Source organism: Hemiscyllium ocellatum, chromosome 37, assembly GCF_020745735.1.
Source record: "Hemiscyllium ocellatum isolate sHemOce1 chromosome 37, sHemOce1.pat.X.cur, whole genome shotgun sequence".
Taxonomy (NCBI): Eukaryota; Metazoa; Chordata; class Chondrichthyes; order Orectolobiformes; family Hemiscylliidae; genus Hemiscyllium; species Hemiscyllium ocellatum.
In genome coordinates, this window is record NC_083437.1 from 44,357,955 (window position 1) to 44,377,516 (window position 19,562).

The window sequence follows — 19,562 nt, forward strand, 5'->3', positions numbered from 1 at the left end:
TCTGGCAGGTATTTCACATCAAAGTTCTGTAGCCTACTTTTGAAAGTATTGCCTCAATCCGCTTCCACCATCCTCAAGCCATTTGTCCTAACTCGCAGGAGAAAGCAAGGACTGCAGATACTGGAGATCAGAGTCGAGAGTGTGGTGCTGGAAAAGCACAGCAGGTCAGGCAGCATCCGAGGAGCAGGAAAATTGATATCTCGGGCATAAGCTCTTCATCAGGACCCGATTTTCCTGCTCCTCGGATGCTGCCTGACTGCTGTGCTTTTCCAGCTCCACACTCTCTACTCTTTCTCATGTTCCCTCTGGGTCCCTTGCCAATTACCTTACAGTGTTTCTCTGGTTATTGATCCTTCTGTCAGTGAAAACAAGCAACACTGGCACCTCCACATCATGATTTCCCTCCATGAAACCTTCCCCGATGGCGCTCTGCTCCCAAGGGAACCACCCTAATTCCTCCAGTCTCTCCACATTAACGCAAGCCCTTCATTCCTGATACCAGCCTTGGAGATCTTTGCTTAACTTCTTTTCTAAAGGGTGCAGTGACTTGCTCAGAGCATTCTAGCTGGGCATGAACCAATGAACAATCAAATGTTTCACAGAGGCTGCTCTGCTTTCTCCTTTACAAAGCCATTCGTAAAGACGAGGATCCCACAGCTTTCTTGTAATAATAACATGCATTGCACATTTCAAAGATTAGTGCTCACTCACCATCTCTGTTCACCTTTCATTTTTTGACTTTCTTCATTTCCCCAACTTCTTTTTCTCTGTATTGCAGTTAAATCGGACACACTCCTGCACAGTTTCCCAGTCTGTCGTGCCCCCTGGTGTCTCCTCCTCCCCCTCAGTCACTTTCCAACTTTCAGACTATTCACAAACTTTGCCCATTCGGTTCCCTGGCCATTGCTGTAGCTCAACACCGACCCCTGGAGGACACCAGGGCTCACGCCATGCAACAAATTCACCTCCACTCTGCTCCAAACCCATCCTCTATATTAACGAGACCCAACGGGCTTCAATGTTGCAAATTAATCTGTTGTGTGGAGCTGGACTTTGCCAAATGCCTTTTGCATTGCAATTCTCACCTGTCATTCTATCCTGATCTACCTTCTGGGATTTCAATCAGATTAATCAAACCAGATCCACATCAAATCTACACTGACTTCAGTTATTAGTCTTTTTTTTCCATGACATGTTCATTTTGTCCAAGATTAAAAGTCTCTAAGCATTTCCCTCACTGGTGACCTTAAGCTGACTAACCTGCAGTTAGTGGGTTAGATATCACATGCTGCAGTGGGATGGGTGGGGGAGGAAGTGGGTTGAGGCACATCCCTACCTGCAAAGATTAGATTAGATTTCCTACAGTGTGGAAACAGGCCCTTCGGCCCCAAAGGTCCACACTGACCCTCCGAAGAGTAACCCACCCAGACCCACTGCCCTACACTGACCCCTGACTAATGCACCTAACCATATGGGCAATTTAGAATGGCCAATTCACCTGACCTGCACATCTTTGGATTGTGGGAGGAAATTGGAGCACCCAAAGGAAACGCACGCAGACACAGGGAGAATGTGCAAACTCCACACAGAGGAGCAGAGGTGGAGATGGTCAAGTTCCTAGGAGTGATGATCACCAACACAATCTGTCCTGGACCTCCCATGTTGATGCAATCGTCAAGAGAGCACAACAACACCTCCTCTTCCTCAGGAAGCTAAGTAAATTCAGCATATCCATAAGGACCCTCAGCAACTTCTACAGATGCACCACAGAAAGTATTCTATCTGAATGTAACACGGCTTGGGACAGTAACTGCTCCGTCAGAAACTGCAGAGAGTTGTGAACACAGCCCAGTCCATCGCACAAACTAACCCTCCATCTACTGACTCCCCCTACACTTCCTGCTGCCTCAGGAGGACAGCCTGCCACCCAGATATAATCTCTCCCAATCTCGCCTGTTAGGAAAACGATACAAAAGCTTAACCACACGTACCAACAGTTTCAAGAACAGCTGTTATTATTAGGCTGCTGGATGAACCTCTCTAGTTTCAAATTTAATGCTGATCTTCCTTTTGTACACTTCCTGTGCAACTGTAACTTTGTATTCCTGGCTGTATTCCATTACTCTATGAATTTTGAATGTTATGTACTGCACGCAAAACAGAACTTTTCACTGTACCTCGGTACATGTGACAATAATAAACTAAAATCAAAAAAAAGTGACACTGCCTGACCATCTTTGGGACTGGCTCCTTCCTCACACAGTGACCTGTGAGAGATCTCTCAGTCGTGCTCCAATTACATCCAGCACCAACCAGTGGTGTCTGTGTAAGATCACACAGAGTTCCCTCCTGTTCCGGTGTCAGGGTCAGGATTCAGGAACAGAGCTGGGCTCACCCAGAGCACAGTGCTCTCGGCTGCCCAGATGTGGCCCTTCATGGGGCTGGACTCCACACCGTGGGGTTCATCAACAGGAAGGACTTCGACTCCATGAATGTCCAGGTGATCTGGGATGACCAGTACCACCTCCTCACTCCCATAGCAGCTGCCAACATTCCTGCAGTCTTCTTGTTGTACCTGAGGATCTGGGGCTGTACAAGGTGGTGAATGGGACAAGGGTGACCCACTGTGACCATGGCTCATGGCACCGTCGCATAACTACCTGGGGCACAAGTACAGTGGTACGCAGGCTTTTCCCCAGGGCCATGGGGGAGCAGGTGATGGAGCTGCTGAAGATGTGGTTCTGCTGCCTGAGCCGGTCTGTTTGGGTGGGGATGGGGCTGGGGGGATATTGAGAATGGAGTGGGCGCAGAGAGAGTAACATTTTTAGCCCAGTATGACTCTTCATTTGAATCATTTGCCCATATGTTACTTTCCCCACCTGGACAATGCATTGGGGACAGACGGAGGGGGTGGTAAGAGAGAGGGTGTTCAGGCAGGATGTTGGTAAGGACAGGAACACTGTGTCCTGGTGGGTAAACAGTGACTGGGTGGGGGGGGACAGGGAGAGAATGGGGTGGTGTGTGAGAGGGAGTATCAGCCGTGCCAACACTGTGCCATGAACAGTGTGGCTTTGTGGCTGCTGTGCCAAGACACTGCCAGCGAGGGGTCACACCGGATTGGCAACACAAATGTCCGAGTGCACAGGCGCCTTTCAAAGATGGCGCAGGCCCCAGGGATGCTCATCTTCTGCTGGATATCAGTGAGTGGTGAGGCATTCTGGGAACGGTGCGTGATAAAATAGGGTTAGAACTGGACAAGAGGGATACCATTGTGTAGGGCAGGTAGTAAACATTGGGGGTTTAGCAAGATACAGTGAGAAACTTCCCTCAGCATTGTAGAGAGAAACCCTCCGTAAACTCAACAAAGAAATAACTCACTTAACAAAAACAAGGTGTAGCTGGTTAACTCTGTTCTCTCAGTCACTGCCCGAGATGCTCCGCCCATCCAGTTACTAAAACAAGTGTTAATTCTTATTTCAGATTTCCAACACATGCAGTATATGGTGACTGGTTCAGTGACACTCCCACCCTATCCTAGCCTCCAACCTCTTCCAGCGATCCCCGAGCAACCTCTCTCCACAGGGAGTGAATCTGTGGAATTCTTTAACACAAATGGCCATCAAGGCTGGGTCTTTCAGGAGAGACGGGCAGACAGGGAGACATTTAATGCAGCAAGGGAATCAAGGATTAAGGGGAAAAAGTCAGGCCAATGGAGTCGAGGGACACCAGACCAACCACGATTTCACTGAACGGTGGAGGGGACTCAATGCGCTGAATGCCTAGCCTGCTTTCGGTCAGTTTGCTAATTCCCTGCCATACATGTAGCTGGGGACTCCCCAGCCTGATGTTCAGATTTAAACAATAGTGTGGAGCCAGAAAGGTAAGAAAAGGGACAACATATCAGCATTTTACCTGGACTGCCTGGCGCTCAGGCAAGCTGCTGTAGACAGAGATCTGGGGCACCTGCGAGCGGGTACTGCTGGTGGTGTTGCTGGGAGCTGGGTTCTGTTCATTCTCCATGACGACAGTGAGCTCGTGAACTACTCCCCACTGATCACAACGAGAGCTTCAATTCTCCAAAAACCCTGCTGCACCTGAAATCAGAAAAATAATAAATTGTCACTAAGGAGAGACAGCAAGCTCCCGATATTCTTAACCTCACATCGGACATTCAACCTGAAAGCAATTATTTTGGGATAGAATTAACGGTCACATGGAAAAGTGGGATGATTCAGCATGGATTTCTCCAGGTAAAATCTGAGTTTTTTTGAAGAGTTAACAGTAAGGTTCAATTAGGGTAACGTTGTCGATGTGGTGTACATCAACTTAGTGATCTCAGACTAAGCCTCACTCTCTGCAACTGGATCCTGTTTCCTGACCCACAGGCCATAGTCAGTGAAGATTGGGGACAATATTTCATCCTCACTAACACAACACTGGAGCCCCCCAGGGGTGGGTACTCAGCCCCCTACTGCACTCACTGTATACCCATGACTGCGTTACCAAATACCAGACTAATGCCATTTACAAGTTCGCTGATGACACCAGCGTAGTCGGTCGAATCTCAGATGGCAACGAAACCAACTACAGCTGGGAGGTGGGAGACCTGGAAAAATGGTACACGGAGAACAACCCAGCACTCAACGCCGGCAAAACCAAGGAACTCATTATTGACTTTCAGCGGGATGTTACTCGTGCCCCCCTACACATTAACAACACAGAGGGGGAACGTGTGGAGTGTTAAGCTCCTGGGAGTGGTCATCCACAACAAGCTTTCTTGGACTCTCCATGTGGATGCACTGGTTACAAATGCCCAATGTCTATTCTTCCTCAGGCAGCTGAGGACATTTGGCATGACGGCGAATACCCTTCAAAGTTTGTGAGAAGATTTGTAGCTCGGGTGCTCGTTGTTGTGGTTCTGTTCCTGTTCGCCGAGCTGGGAGTTTTTGTTGCAAACGTTTCGTCCCCTTTCTATACCCTTAAGCGAATACCCTTATCAACTTTTATTGTTGCGCCAGAGAACATTCTGTCTGGATGTATCACTACCCGGTATGGTAACTGTACCATTCAAGATCGTAGACGGTTACAGAGAGTGGTGAACTCAGCCCGGACAATCACAAAGGCCAACCTCCCATCTATAGAATCCATCTCCCAGGCCCCGCTGTCAAGGAAAGGCCGCCAGCATTCTCAAAGATCCATCCCACCCTGGCAATGTTTTTCTACAACCTCTACCATTGGGGAGAAGGTACAGAAACCTGAACACACACACCAGCCGGTTTCGTAACTGTTTCGACCCTACTGTTGTTAGAATACTGAATGGACCCACAAACTCTTAACATTCACCTGTACCTGTGTTTTTGCTTTTGCCGCAGTTTACCTATTATTATTTACTTATCGACGCTATCTAACTCTGTGATCTGCCTATATTGCTCGCAAGACAAAGCTTTTCACCAAGTCTCGGTACACGGGACAATAAATTCAGTTCAGTTAAATACATCGATTACCAGAAGGTGTTGATACACAACAGACTTCAGAGGGAAGTTAAACATCATGGAGTGAAAAGGCACAGGAGCAAGAGGGATAGAACACAGTCATGGTCCAGGGATATTTTCCAGGCTGAAGGAAGGTTTACAGTGGAGTTAGAATCAGAGAATCCTACAGTGCGGAAAGAGGTTATTCAGTCCAAGTCTGCACCAACCATCTGAAGAGCATCCCATCCAGATCTGGAGCCCATCCCTGTAACCCCACCGGCCCATCCCTGTAACCCCACCGGCCCATCCCTGTAACCCCACCGGCCCATCTTCCGATTGTGGGAAGAAACTGGAGCATGTGGAGGAAACCCCCGCAGACACGGGGAGAATGTGCAAACTCCACAGAGAGGTGGCTGATCAGGTTTAACACAGGAACGGGAGATGGCACATTTTGATGCAAAGGACATGGACAGTCAGCGAAAATAAAAAGGATAATATCATCATCGAGTGTGTGCAGGGCCTGAGAGACACCGGTATCTGTGAATAAGTCATTATAGGCAGCAGGTCGTATAGATAGAGCAGTCAATGAAACCTACAATATTCCAAACTTCGGAAACAGGGACATAGAGTACAACAGCAGGGAGATGACGCTGAACGTGTATAAAAACACCAGTGAAATTGCAGCTCCAGTATTGGATATAATTCTGGGGGCCCCACTATAGGGAAGAGGTGAACACATTGGAGGAAGCGCAGAAGCGAATTACAAGCATGATTCCAGGAATAAGCAACTGCAGCGATGAGGATAGATTGAAGAAGTTGGGACTGTTCTCCTTGGAGAGGGAAGGCTGACAGGAGATTGGATAGAGGGGTTTTCAAAATCTTGAAGCATCCAGACAGAATGGATGGGGAGAAACCACTCCCACTTGTAAACTGATTAAAGTCCTGCTCCCTGTTCTTGGTGATTTGCAACAGAAGCAAATACCAGCTGAGGGGAAAAAGAGAGCAAGTGGTTAGGGTCTGGGAATGCAGGTTCAACTGGGTCATTCAAGGCATTATTGGCTGATCATTGGAGTAGAATAAACATGCAGGGGTTACAGGTTAAGGGCAGGACATAGGCTCCAAGTCAATATGCTCCAAGTTAGTGCAAATAGGATGGGACCCAAAGCTTAGTGACAGTAAGGACTGTAGATGCTGGAAGCCAGAATCAATTGATATGGAGCTGGAAAAGCTCAGATCAGACAGTATCAGAGGAGCAGGGTTTTGGCCTGAAACATAGACTTTCCTGCTCCACATCTATTGACTGGAACATAAAGTTTCCTACCACACTGTAATAATTCAGCCATTGAGGTTTCCAGAGTTGTCCCAGTTCACGAGAAAGGACATAATGTGCGAAACTTTCCCACAAAACTGAAGCAAAAAGTGTTCAGTCACGTTTCCAGGCTGGGTCCTTCCTGCAACACCAGCCAGCGCCTGGGGATGGCAGTGTGCTCTGCACTTTGAATTCACCAGTGAGTCTGAAAAGGAGATCCCAGAGGGACCAGGAAATGCTGCAGTAAATCCTAAAGAGCTCAGCAACTGTCACAGAATAAACTGTTTGCCAGTATTCAGGCAGTAAGTGACCTGTTCATAATTCTTCCATCAGTGATAGCCAGAAGAAAGGCAGCTTTGAGAGGCTGGACTCTTGTGAATGAACAGAGTTAAAACTAACCTCCCAGCCCAGGGGAGTACCCTTTCACATGGGGAAACATCTGATAGCAACACAAACCGAGCACAATTACATCGCTTCACAGTTGGTAGTTCTTCCTTTTTATAAATAAGCCATCTTTAATTCCCCCTCCCTCCCTTGTTTAGCTAATGGACACTGTCAACAGGACATCTTCATGCAGCGACCCCACACTAGAATTCTACAAACTCTACTGAGACACAAAACAGCTTTGAATGTGTAATGAGTAACTGAGGGCGAAATGCTCACGAATATAATCACGAGATGCCTTCAGCCAAACACTCGAAGCCCTGTCAAAATGACATTGCCTCAAATTCACACCAGAAACAAGCATTCAAACTCCAGCTCACACTCCAAGGTAGCACTGAGGGAGCGTCGCGCTGCCGGAGGGTCAGCGCCGAGGGGACAGAGCACGGCCGGAGGGTCAGTTCTCCAGGTGGACGTAGGAGATCCCAGGAGCACCATCTGAAAGAAAAGCAATGGCCGTGAACCTAAGTGGGCTATTCAATATTTATCCATCAAACGTAGGCAGTGACGGCCAGGTCAGCACACCGCTGTTGGTGATAGCTAGCTGCACATGAAGTTCTCATCACTGGCTGGGAGGAAGCTCCAAACGTTGTGGAACTGAGATATGGCTTTCCCTGCGCCACAACAATGAAATAAACTTAAACCAAGTCACAGCTAAGAAATGGACCATTTAGCCCAATCCATTTGTCTCATTTCTCAAAGTTAACTGTTCGGTGCCAAAATCTTGTTTATACCTTAACTTTTCACCTAATTATCCTCTTCCTTTGTAAGAGCAACATTGAGGGAAATTCACTCACTAACTGCATTAAATACAATCCTTTCAAAAATATTCAATGATGTTAATTTCACCTGTCCCAATTACTAAGGTACTAAGTGGCGGATTGTCCATTTCACTTTGTCTAAATTCTTTGTGGTCTTTTGCCTTAAAAAATGCTAAGTACCTCTCCTGAAAACCTGCCCTGTTCTAACAAAGTCCTGGGTTTGGGACTTACCTCACACCAATTCGCTTTAAAAAAAAATTTGAAGCGAAAGATGCAGAGTGTCAGCGATGATCGCCTTCCCGAAGCAAGGCACCCAGGGACTGGCACAGTGACAACTGGGAGAGAGACAGAGGTGTGTGCATGTGAGCGAGACACAGACAGAGAGAAAGAGGGAGACACACACAGGCAATCACCCACTACTGCAGCCACTCAAAGCTGTGGGGACTTCAGTGTCCAGCTCAATAAATTACAGGGACACCAGAAAACAAGGGAGCCCATAAACACAGTTCAATATAGGTCAGAGGTCACAGAGGCAAAAGGCAACTTAAATCCCCAAAAACTGACTGTAGCCTAAAGAAAATGTTTTACAGCACACATTAGCAAGAGAACAACTTCAAAGCTGGAACTGGGTGAGGGGTCTGTTCCGTTTTGGTGGAATTGGGAGCGCTCCAGGAAGTGATTTGTCATCTCAGTTGTTGATTGCCCCAGTTCCATTTGTTAGTTGACACAGACACAGCTGTGTTATTACGCTAAGTGCGATAATAACCAGGTTTTACAGACTCGGAGTGCCTCTGGCCAGGAAACTAGCCAACTCTGAAGCTCCTTGGCTCATTCGGATCAATCTGCCTTTTGGACGCTATAGCCAGGTCATAAAACTTACTTACAAGCCCCTGGGGAGCTGTGGAACACATCCTGTGGGGTGGCTCTGAAGTGTCAACCCCCACCATCCAGGCTCCAGTTTACAACAGCAACTTCAGAGAGGAACACAGATAACAGGACCAAAAAGATAAAGAGGTGATCAGATGAACACTGTCCTGCATTTAGATAGTAATCATAATACTGGAAACATTCCAAATGCCTCACAGGAGGGAGGAGAGAGAGGATTCAGCTACAACAGGTAGTGGTGAAGGAGAGGTTATGGGCGCAGACTTGGAGAAAGTTTAACAAGATTATGTTCACAGCCCAGACTTTCACATCCTCCTGATCACCCAAATACATAGGAATAGGAGGCGGCCATTCAGGTCCCGAGAGTCTGTTCCACCATTCAATAAGATACACCATGGGAGAGATAGAGTCATAGAGATGTACAGCATGGAAACAGAACCTTCAGTCCAACCCGTCCATGCTGACCAGATATCCCAACCCAATCTAGTCCCAACTGCCAGCACCTGGCCCATATCCCTCCAAACCCTTCCTATTCATATACCCATCCAAATGCCTCTTAAATGTTGCATTTGTACCAGCCTCCACCACTTCCTCTGGCAGCTCATTCCATACACGTACCACCCTCTGCGTGAAAAAGTTGCCCCTTAGGTCTCTTTTACATCTTTCCCCTCTCACCCTAAACCTATTCCCTCTAGTTCTGGACTCCCCGACCCAGGGAAAAGACTTTGTCTATTTACCCTATCCATGCTCCTCAATTTTGTAAACCTCTATAAGGTCATCCCTCAGCCTCCGATGCTCCAGGGAAAACAGACCCAGCCTGTTCAGCCTCTCCCTGTAGCTCAAATCCTCCAACCCTGGCAACATCCTTGTAAATCTTTTCTGAACCCTTTCAAGTTTCACAACATCTTTCCGATAGGAAGGAGACCAGAACTGCACACAATATTTCAACAGTGGCCTAACCAATGTCCTGTACAGCCGCAACATGACCTCCCAACTCCTGTACTCAATACTCTGACCAATAAAGGAAAGCATACCAAATGCCTTCTTCACTATCCGATCTACCTGCGATTCCACTTTCAAGGAGCTATAAACTTGCACTCCAAGGTCTCTTTGTTCAGCAACACTCCCTAGGACCTTACCATTAAGTGTATAAGTCCTGCTGAGATTTGTTTTCCCAAACTGCAGCACCTCACATTTATCCGAATTAAACTTCATCTGCCACTTCTCAGCCCATTGGCCCATCTGGTCCAGATCCTGTTGTAATCTGAGGTAACCCTCTTCACTGTCCACTACACCTCCAATTTTGGTATCATCTGCAAACTTACTAACTATACCTCTTATGCTCGCATCCAAACCATTTATGTAAATAACAAAAAGTAGAGGACCCAGCACCAATCCTTGTGGCATTCCACTGGTCACGGGGCTCCAGTCTGAAAAACAACCCTCTACCTTTGAGTCAGTTCTGTATCCAAATGGCTAGTTCTCCCTGTATTCCATGAGATCTAACCTTGCTAACCAGTCTCCCATGGGGAATCTTGTCGAACGCCTTACTGAAGTCCATATAGATCACATCTACTGCTCTGCCCTCATCAATCTTCTTTGTTATTTCTTCACAAACTTGATTGAGTTTGTGAGACACGATTTCCCACGCACAAAACCATGCTGACTGTCCCGAATCAGTCCTTGCCTTTCCAAATACATGTACATCCTGTCCCTCAGGATTCCCTCCAACAACTTGCCCAACACCAAGGTCAGGCTCATTGGTCTATAGTTCCCTGGCTTGTCTTTACCGCCCTTCTTAAACAGTGGCACCATGTTAGCCAACCTCCAGTCTTCTGGCACCTCACCTGTGACTATCGATGATGCAAATATCTCAGCAAGAGGCCCAGCAATCACTTCTCTAGCTTCCCAAAGTTCTCGGGTACACCTGATCAGGTCCTGGGGATTTATCCACTTTTAACTGTTTCAAGACATCCAGCACTTCCTCCTCTGTAAGCTAGTCATTTTGCAAGATGTCACCATCTATTTCCCTACAGTCTATATCTTCCATATCCTTTTCCACATTAAATACTGATGCAAAATATTCATTTAGTATCTCCCCCATTTTCTGTGGCTCCACACAAAGGCCGCCTTGCTGATCTTTGAGGGGCCCTCTTCTCTCCCTAGTTACCCTTTCGTCATTAATATATTTGTAAAAACCCTTTGGATTCTCCTTAATTTTTTTTTGCCAAAGCTATCTCATGTCCCCGTTTTGCCCTCCTGATTTCCCTCTTAAGTATACTCCTACTTCCTTTATACTCTAAGGATTCAATTGATCTATCCTGTCTGTACTTTACATATGCTTCCTTCTTTTTCTTAACCAAACCCTGAATTTCTTTGGTCATCCAGCATTCTCTATACCTACCAGCCTTCCCTTTCACCCTGACAGGAATATACTTGGATTCTTGTTATCTAATTTCTGAAGGCTTCCCATTTTCCAGCCGTCCCTTTACCTGCAAATATCTGTCTCCAATCAGTTTTCGAAAGTTCTTGCCTAATACCGTCAAAATTGGCCTTTCTCCAATTTAGAACTTCAACTTGGATGTCTTGTCTATCCTTTTCCATCACTATTTTAAAGCGAATAGAATTATGGTCAGTGGCTCCAAAGTGCTCCCTCACTGACACCTCAGTCACCTGCCCTGCCTTATTTCCCAAGAGTAGGTCAAGTTTTGCACCTTCTCTAGTAGGTACATCCACATACTGAATCAGAAAATTGTCTTGTACACACTTAACAAATTCCTCTCCATCTAAACCTTTGACACTATGGCAGTCCCAGTCAATGTTTGGAAAGTTAAAATCTCCTACCATAACCACCTTATTATTCTTACAGGTAGCTGAGATCTCCTTACAAGTTTCTTTCTCAATTTGCCTCTGACTATTAGGGAGGCTATAATACAAGTAAAAAATTAGGTCTGCAGATGCTGGAGATCACAGCTGCAAATGTGTTGCTGGTCAAAGCACAGCAGGCCAGGCAGCATCTCAGGAATAGAGAATTCAACATTTCGAGCATAAGCCCTTCATCAGGAATCCTGATGAAGGGCTTATGCTTGAAACGTCGAATTCTCTATTCCTGAGATGCTGCCTGGCCTGCTGTGCTTTGACCAGCAACACATTTGCAGCGGGCTATAATACAATCCCAGTAAGGTGATCATCCCTTTCTTATTTTTCAGTTCCACCCAAATAGCTTCCCTGGATGTATTTCCAGCAATACCCTCCCTCAGTACAGCTGTAATGCTATCCCTTATCAAAAAGGCCACTCTCCCTCCTCTCTTGCCTCCCTTTCTATCCTTCCTGTAGCATTTGTATCCTGGAACATTCAGCTGTCAGTCCTACCCATCCCTGAGCCATGTTTCTGTAATTGCTATGACATCCCAGTCCCATGTTCCTAACCATGCCCTGAGTTTATCTGCCTTCTCTGTTAGGCCCCTTGTATTGAAATAAATGCAGTTTAATTTATTAGTCCTACCTTATCCCTGCCTGCCCTGACTGTTTGACTCATTTCTGTTCTCAGCTGTACCCGTTTCAGATCAATCTCTTTCCTCACTATCTCCCTGGCTCCCACCCCCCCTCCAACTTACTAGTTTAAATTCTCCCAAGCAGTTCTAGCAAATTTCCCTGCCAGTACATTAGTCCCCTTCCAATTTAGGTGCAATCCTTCTTGTACACATCACTTCTACCCCAAAAAAGAGATTCCAATGATCCAAAAATGTGAATCCTTCTCCCGTACACCAGCTCCTCAGCCATGCATTCATCTGCTCTATCCTCCTATTCCTGCCCTCACTAGCTCGTAGCACTGGGAGTAATCCAGATATTACTACTCTCGAGGACCTCCTTTTTAAATTCTTAACTCTCTGTAATCTCCCTTCAGAGTCTCAACCTTTTCCCTTCCTATAGCGTTGGTTCCAATGTGGACAATGACCTCCTGCTGGCCCCTCTCCCCTGTGAGAACATTCTGCATCCTCTCTGAGACATCCTTGATCATGGCACCAGGGAAACAACACACCATTCTGATCTTTTGCTACTGGCCACAGAAACATCTGTCTGTACCTCGGACTACAGAATCCCCTAACACAATTGATCTCTTGGAACCCGACGTACCCTTCGTTGCATTAGAGCCAGTCTCAATACCAGACACTTGGCTGTTCTTGCTGCGTTTCCCTGAGAATCCATCACCCCCTACATTTTCCAAAACACCATACCTGTTTGAAATGGGTATATCCACAAAAGACTCCTGCCCTGGGTACTGACCTCTCTTACCCTTCCTGGAGTTAACCCATCTATGTGACTGTATCTGAGACTTTCCCCCTTCCTATAACTGCCATCCATCACATACTGTTGCTGTTGCAAATTCCTCATCGCTTCTATCTGTCTCTCCAACCGATCCACTCGATCTGATAAGATTTGCATCCAACAGCATTTATGGCAGATATAATCCGCAGTAACCCTTAAACGCTCTTTAAACTCCCACATCTGACAAGAAGTACCTATCACTGCAAAGGCCATTTTTGCTCCTTCACAATCTACAGACCCAGAAAATAACACCATCTTATTCCTCTACAAACACTACCCCAGGTTAAATTAATAGCTATGGCTTATATTTTAAGTTTAATCAAGAGACTTATCCCCAAAAACATATGATCAAGAAAAAATCCACTGTACTCACTAATACAGCCTTTCTCTTGGACACACTTAAAACAACAATTAACTTATCCGATTCTGTGCTGTGAACTTCGGCCAACAGTTCCTCCAAGATTAGTTGTAAATTTCACTGTTTGTTAATTTTCCCAGATGCATTCCGATGTCAGTGATACACGAATTCAAACAGCAAAGGCAGTAACTGTGCAGGTTCTCTCTCTGTCTCTCTCTCTCCTGCACTGTCCTCACCGTGTGCTTCCTTTGCCTGTTCTTCTCCCTTTTAAACTGCTGTTGGTTTGACTTTTTTTTCCAAAATTCCAAAACAAGGCAACAGCATATAAAACAGTATTGCTGCTCCTGGAATTCGAGAAAATCACCGCCAACACAGAAAATACCTCAAAAAAAAAGGACCAGCTCTTACAGCCAGAAATATTTCCCGTTATCCATCTTTGATTACCCAGAATGCCGGGGAGCTGCAGCTCAGTGTTTCTGTCAGGTTGCTTATTCCACACCTGCGAGTAAAAAATGAGGTCTGCAGATGCTGGAGATCACAGCTGAAAATGTGTTGCTGGTCAAAGCACAGCAGGCCAGGCAGCATCTCAGGAATAGGGAATTCGACGTTTCGAGCATAAGCCCTTCATCAGGAAATTGAAGGGCTTATGCTCGAAACGTCGAATTCCCTATTCCTGAGATGCTGCCTGGCCTGCTGTGCTTTGACCAGCAACACATTTGCAGCTATTCCACACCTGCGTCTGCTATCAGAATGTACCAGCATGGCCACTAGTGCTGGTACAAATAGACCCAGTCTGGGTGATAGTTTCCATTGCTGCTGTCAGAGTGAATTGGTCTGGGGTCTGAAGCCTGAGTGAGAGATCTCCTTCCTGCCAAGTCGGAGGGTTTAGCATTGATCAGGCTCCCTTCTCTGGCTACCTCTTCAGCTGGCGAATTTCATTCAGTTCCTGTTTTCAAATCCCTGCACAGTCCTGCTCCCTCCCGATCTCCCAGAGCTATTCCAGCCCCACTATCCTGTGTGATCGCTGCTCTCCTCGATTTCTCTCCCTGCACCAGTGTGGCCTGCTCCCCCAGCTGCCAGGGCCTCAAGTGCAGGAACTGCATCAAAAAAACAAGAAAAAGCTCTTCAGCTTTCTTCTTTCTCGGTTTTAGGTTCTCCTTAAAAACCAATCTCTTTGACTGAGTGTTGCCTGTTTTAGCTCTGTCACAGAATCCCTACAGTTTGGAAACAGGCCATTTGGCCCAACAATTCCACACTAACCCTCTGAACAGCGTTCCTCCCAATCCCACCACCACCGTATTCCTGCAACCCTGCATTTCCCATGGCCAATCCACCTACTCTATACATCTTTGGATTGTGGGAGGAAACAGGAGAATCCTGAATAACCCAACTAGACATGGGAAGAATGTGCAAACTCTACACAGACTGTTACCTGAAGGGTGGAATCGAACCCAAGTCCCTGGTGCTGTGAGGTAGCAGTGCTAACCACTGAGCCACCATCTTCAAATGGGTTGGGTGTTTGCTCAGGATCAGAAGGTACTAGACAGATGCAAGTTGTCGTTGCAAAATCCTTTACCTTAAAATGGTACCAAAGCAGAAAACAGTGCTGTTTCCTATATGAAGTGGACACAGACTGAGCGAGAATTCTCTAACTTTCAGTCTTTGTAAAGACTCTCCAGCTACTGAAAGAAGTCAGAGATTCTCTGAGCTCCAGCCACAGGGAGCTGCCCAGAGCTGGTGTTCCTGGGAGGGAGAAGAAGGTGCTGGGAGAGCTACCACTCTGCCCAGGAAGCACCGACTGCAGTCCCTGGAGAACACCTCTCCAGTCAACAGTTCCACCTCCCTGCCTTTTCACTGTCAGTAACAAATGATCTAACAAGAGGAGCCAGGCTGAGGGATTATCCACAGAGCAATTCCCTCAGGCATCTGCCTGTCACAATGTACCTCTCCCCTTCTGACTGGGTTACTACCTGATGGAGGCAGAATGTCTCTCTGTGTGTCAGGGTCGATCTGTCTCGTATTGACTGTTACTGTGGGGTTTCATCAGTTCCAGTGACTACAAAGAGAATACTAACAGTTACACACAGCCTTGTCAACAAATCCCCAAGTCACAATTGTAGCAGTTTCACTGAAAATACTGCCAATGTTTTGCATTTCAAAGAATGTGGGTAATTATTTCACATACACAGATTGTAGTAAATGATTTGCAACAGTCCCTGACTGTTCCACCAGAAAGTAAACTTTAAACTGCTCTGCTTGAGGTATTGCCTCCTCCTGCTCAGTCCCATCCAGCTCCACGCTCACTGGCCCAAAAAGCAACAGGCACACACCCGCCCAGCTTCCTGGTTCCAGTTCACTCCTCACGCTGCAGTCCAGAGATACCACTCTTTCAGCTGCTGTCCCAGGATGCTTTTCGTATTCTGAGGTTTTAGGATATAGAACAGTACAGCACAGGAACAGGCCCTTCGGCCCATGTTGTTGTGAATGTGCCGCCAAATTAAACTAACCCTTCTGCCTGCCTGTGGTCCCTATCCCTCCATTCCTTGCATATCCATGTGCTTACCTAAAGCCCTTAAACACCCCCATCATATCTGCCTCTAACACCAGCCCTGGCAGCGCATACCATTGTGTATAAAAAGACTTGTCCTTTGAACTATCCCCCTCTCGCCTAAAATGCACGTCTTTGAGTACTGGACATTTCAACTCTGACTGTCAATCCTATCTACACAGCCCAGAAGTTTATAAACATTTATCAGGTCTATTTAACTAGTGTGCAGAGCAAAGTAGCTGGAGAGAGTCTTTACAGAGACTGAAAGTTAGAGAACTCTCTCAGTCTGTGTCCACTTCATGAGGACTCCCTCCCCCAGATCGACAGGGATCTAGGTGCCTCCACTTCCCAACCAAGAGCTGCTGCATCACTGGAGGGTCACAGTCAGAGTCATACAGCACAGAAACAGACCCTTCTGTCCCATGCTAACTAATGCAGCAGTGGTTAGCATTTCTGCCTCACAGCACCAGGGTCCCAGGTTTGATTCCAGCCTCAGGTGACTGTCTGTGTGGAGTTTGCACATTCTCCCTGTGTCTGTGTGGGTTTCCTCCGGGTGCTCTGGTTTCCTCCCACAGTCCAAAGATGTGCAGGTTAGATGAATTGGCCATGGGAAATTGTCCATGATATGATGTAAGCAGTAGTCAGAGGGGATGGGTTTGGGTGGGTTACTCTGTGGAGGGTTAGTGTGGACTGGTTGGGCTGAAGGGCCTGTTTCCACACTGTAGGGAATCTAATCTAAAATTTCACAAACTAATCTAGTCCCATTTGCTTGCATTTGGCAGATATCCCTCTAAACCTTCCCATTCAGGTACCTGTCCAAATGTATTTTAAAATGTTGTAACTAGACCTGCATCTACCAATTCCTCTGGCAGCTTATTCCTTACACTCAGCTGTTCAAGAATAAACTGTAGAACCTAATCCCAGGTGGTAGTCTCTATTTAGTAGGATTAGGGGATCCAAAGTAAACTAAAGGAATAAATGGAGATGGAAATGAGAAGTGAAAAGCTGCTTCACAGCCAACTGAACAGGAGGAAGGGTTTCAGCAAAAGATCATTTCAGATTTGCTGCAGCCGCCACAGTCACAGAAAGCTGGAGATACTCTGCGGAAACACACCTGCAAGAACAGCAACGGTTAGCCTTTCAAGTTTGATATCACTTTTCCTCAGAACCTCACCTCAAAACATAACTCTTCCTCCCCCACCCCAACCCCCAGATGCTGCCAGACCTGCCGAGTTCCTTGAGTATTTTCAGAGTTTGAACAGAAAGAAGGAATGAGAAATATGCCACATGCCACCCCCCCACATTCTTGAAAGGCCAGCAGCACAGGATGGTCACTTGGTAAATTATCTCAGCTCACTGAGACAGAGCCAAGACACAACACAGGTCCCCATCTCCACATCGCTACACTGCGCCCTTCACCTTCGTCAAAGACCCACTCCATTTCATTACCTTCTGATTGCTGGTCCAATCATGGGAGAAAGTGAGGACTGCAGATTCTGGAGATTAGTGTGTGGTGCTGGGAAAGCACAGCAGGTCAGGCAGCATCTGAGGAGCAGGAGTGTCGATGTTTTGGGCATAAGCTCTTCATCAGGAATTCCTGAAGAAGGGTTTATGCATGAAACATCGACCCGCCTGCTCCTCGGATGCTGCCTGACCTGCTGTGCTTTCCCAGCACCACACTCTTGGCCCAGTAACTCCCCCTTTCCATCCCATTGACAGAGCTAGCTGCTTCCAGTGAAGCACACAGTCAGTCCCCTCTCGCTCTTCCACCCTCCCCGCTCTGTGTCAGAGAATAACTGAAGCTGATGGTTTCTCAGCCTCCCTGGTGGATGCAGTGCTCAGCTTAATCCTTTGGTACATAGTCAGCTTTGCTGTCTCATTTTTAAAACCAGGAAGATTCTGGGAACAGCAACAAGAGGTGGAGAACAGACAATTCAGCAGGAGACACAGCGGGGGAATGAACGAACTGCGATTCAGGCAGTCCGGATATGTTAATCCGATCACAGCAGTTGGGGGCATTGTCCTGCCAATTTCAACTTCATCGAATTATTTTTGCAGGCACAGAGGGGGCTGTTTGAATTTAATTTGAAGAATTCAGATAAGATCCAAGTCATATGAATGATCAGACTCAAAAGTAAAATATGACGATGTTCCCAGTCCTTAGACTTACTCATTATCCTCCTGTAACAGACTCAGAACAGAATGACGATGTGTGCACGCTGTCTAGCTGTACTCAGTGCTGTCACATCACTCATTAAAAATCACATGACACCAGGTTATGGTCCAACACTGGCTTTCGGAGCGCTGCTCCTTCAGCAGGTAGATAGTGGGGCAGGATCATAAGACACAGAATTTATAGCAAAGGATTACTGTGTCATACAACTGAAATATATTGAACAAAGCTGGATTGTTGCCAAGTCTTTCATCTTTTAGAATGGGTTGCAGGTTCCTGTTCATTAACATGAAAATCCCAGAACTTCCTCAAGTCAGATTCTCGGGATAACTTTAGGTTTTATTTAAAAAGGGGGACATCTCAGTTCAGACAATGTATGAAAACTAGGAGGTCAGAGTCTGTCTGTATCACAGTCCTGAGTCAATTTCCAAAATAGGAATTTATAAAATGTCACATGACTGACTGCCTGCAGGACATGCGCTTTTTTGAGCAGAAGTAGAATGGACAGGGTGCCCCTCCCCGCCCCCCATACCCCCGGGTCTGATTTCCCGGTTTTAGTTACCCGCGGTTTACCGCAGCCCAGACATATTATAAAAGGAACGTTACAGAACCAGGGACCAGGAGATATCGAGAAGGTACATTTCCCATTGAAATGAATGGGTCTGTACCTACCCACTATAGGTCCTGAAACTCATCCCCTTTCGAGAACAGGGGGACTACTGTATCTGCAAATGCAAATTCACCCCATAGCCGTATGTATGTGTGAGAGAGAGTTTGCATGCTTGGTAGAGTGTGCACATGTGTGAGACTGAGTGTAAGTCTGAGAGAGTGCGTGTGCTTGCGAGCAAGATCACAAATGAATGCACATGCGAGTGAGTGATGTATATAGTATAGTGGGGTCACCTGTGGTGTGACAGGAACCCAAGGTCCCGGTTGAGGCCATTCCCACGGGTACCGAACCTGGTTATCAGCCTCTGCTCAGCCTCTCTGCATTGTTGCACATCCCGAAGTCTGCTTTGGAGGACGGTCACTTGAAGATCTGAGGCCGAATGTCCCAGACCACTGAAGTGTTCCCCAACTGGGAGGGAACACCCCCTCCTGGTGATCGTTGCACGAGGTCCACTCATGCTGCCATCGCCTCTGCTTGGTCTCACCAATGTACCATGCCTCAGGGCAACCTTTCCTGTGGCATATGAGATACGCAATGTAGGCAGAGTCACATGAGTATCTGCCTTGTACATGGTGGGTGGTGTTGCCATGTGTAATGGTCATATCCATATCGACACT

At 46.7% G+C, this 19,562-nt stretch overlaps 1 protein-coding gene across 3 annotated transcripts in view; it reads right to left on the reverse strand.

The window, feature by feature from the left end:
* Window positions 1–19,562, reverse strand: part of LOC132833633 (polyhomeotic-like protein 2) — a 470,309-nt gene that overhangs the window by 343,117 nt on the left and 107,630 nt on the right. For all 3 annotated transcript variants that reach the window (XM_060852049.1, XM_060852048.1, XM_060852047.1), the window contains exon 2: window positions 3,913–4,094. In XM_060852049.1, the coding sequence (XP_060708032.1) occupies window positions 3,913–4,020 (108 nt within the window). In that variant the 5' untranslated portion in view covers window positions 4,021–4,094. The remainder of the gene's footprint in view (window positions 1–3,912; window positions 4,095–19,562) is intronic.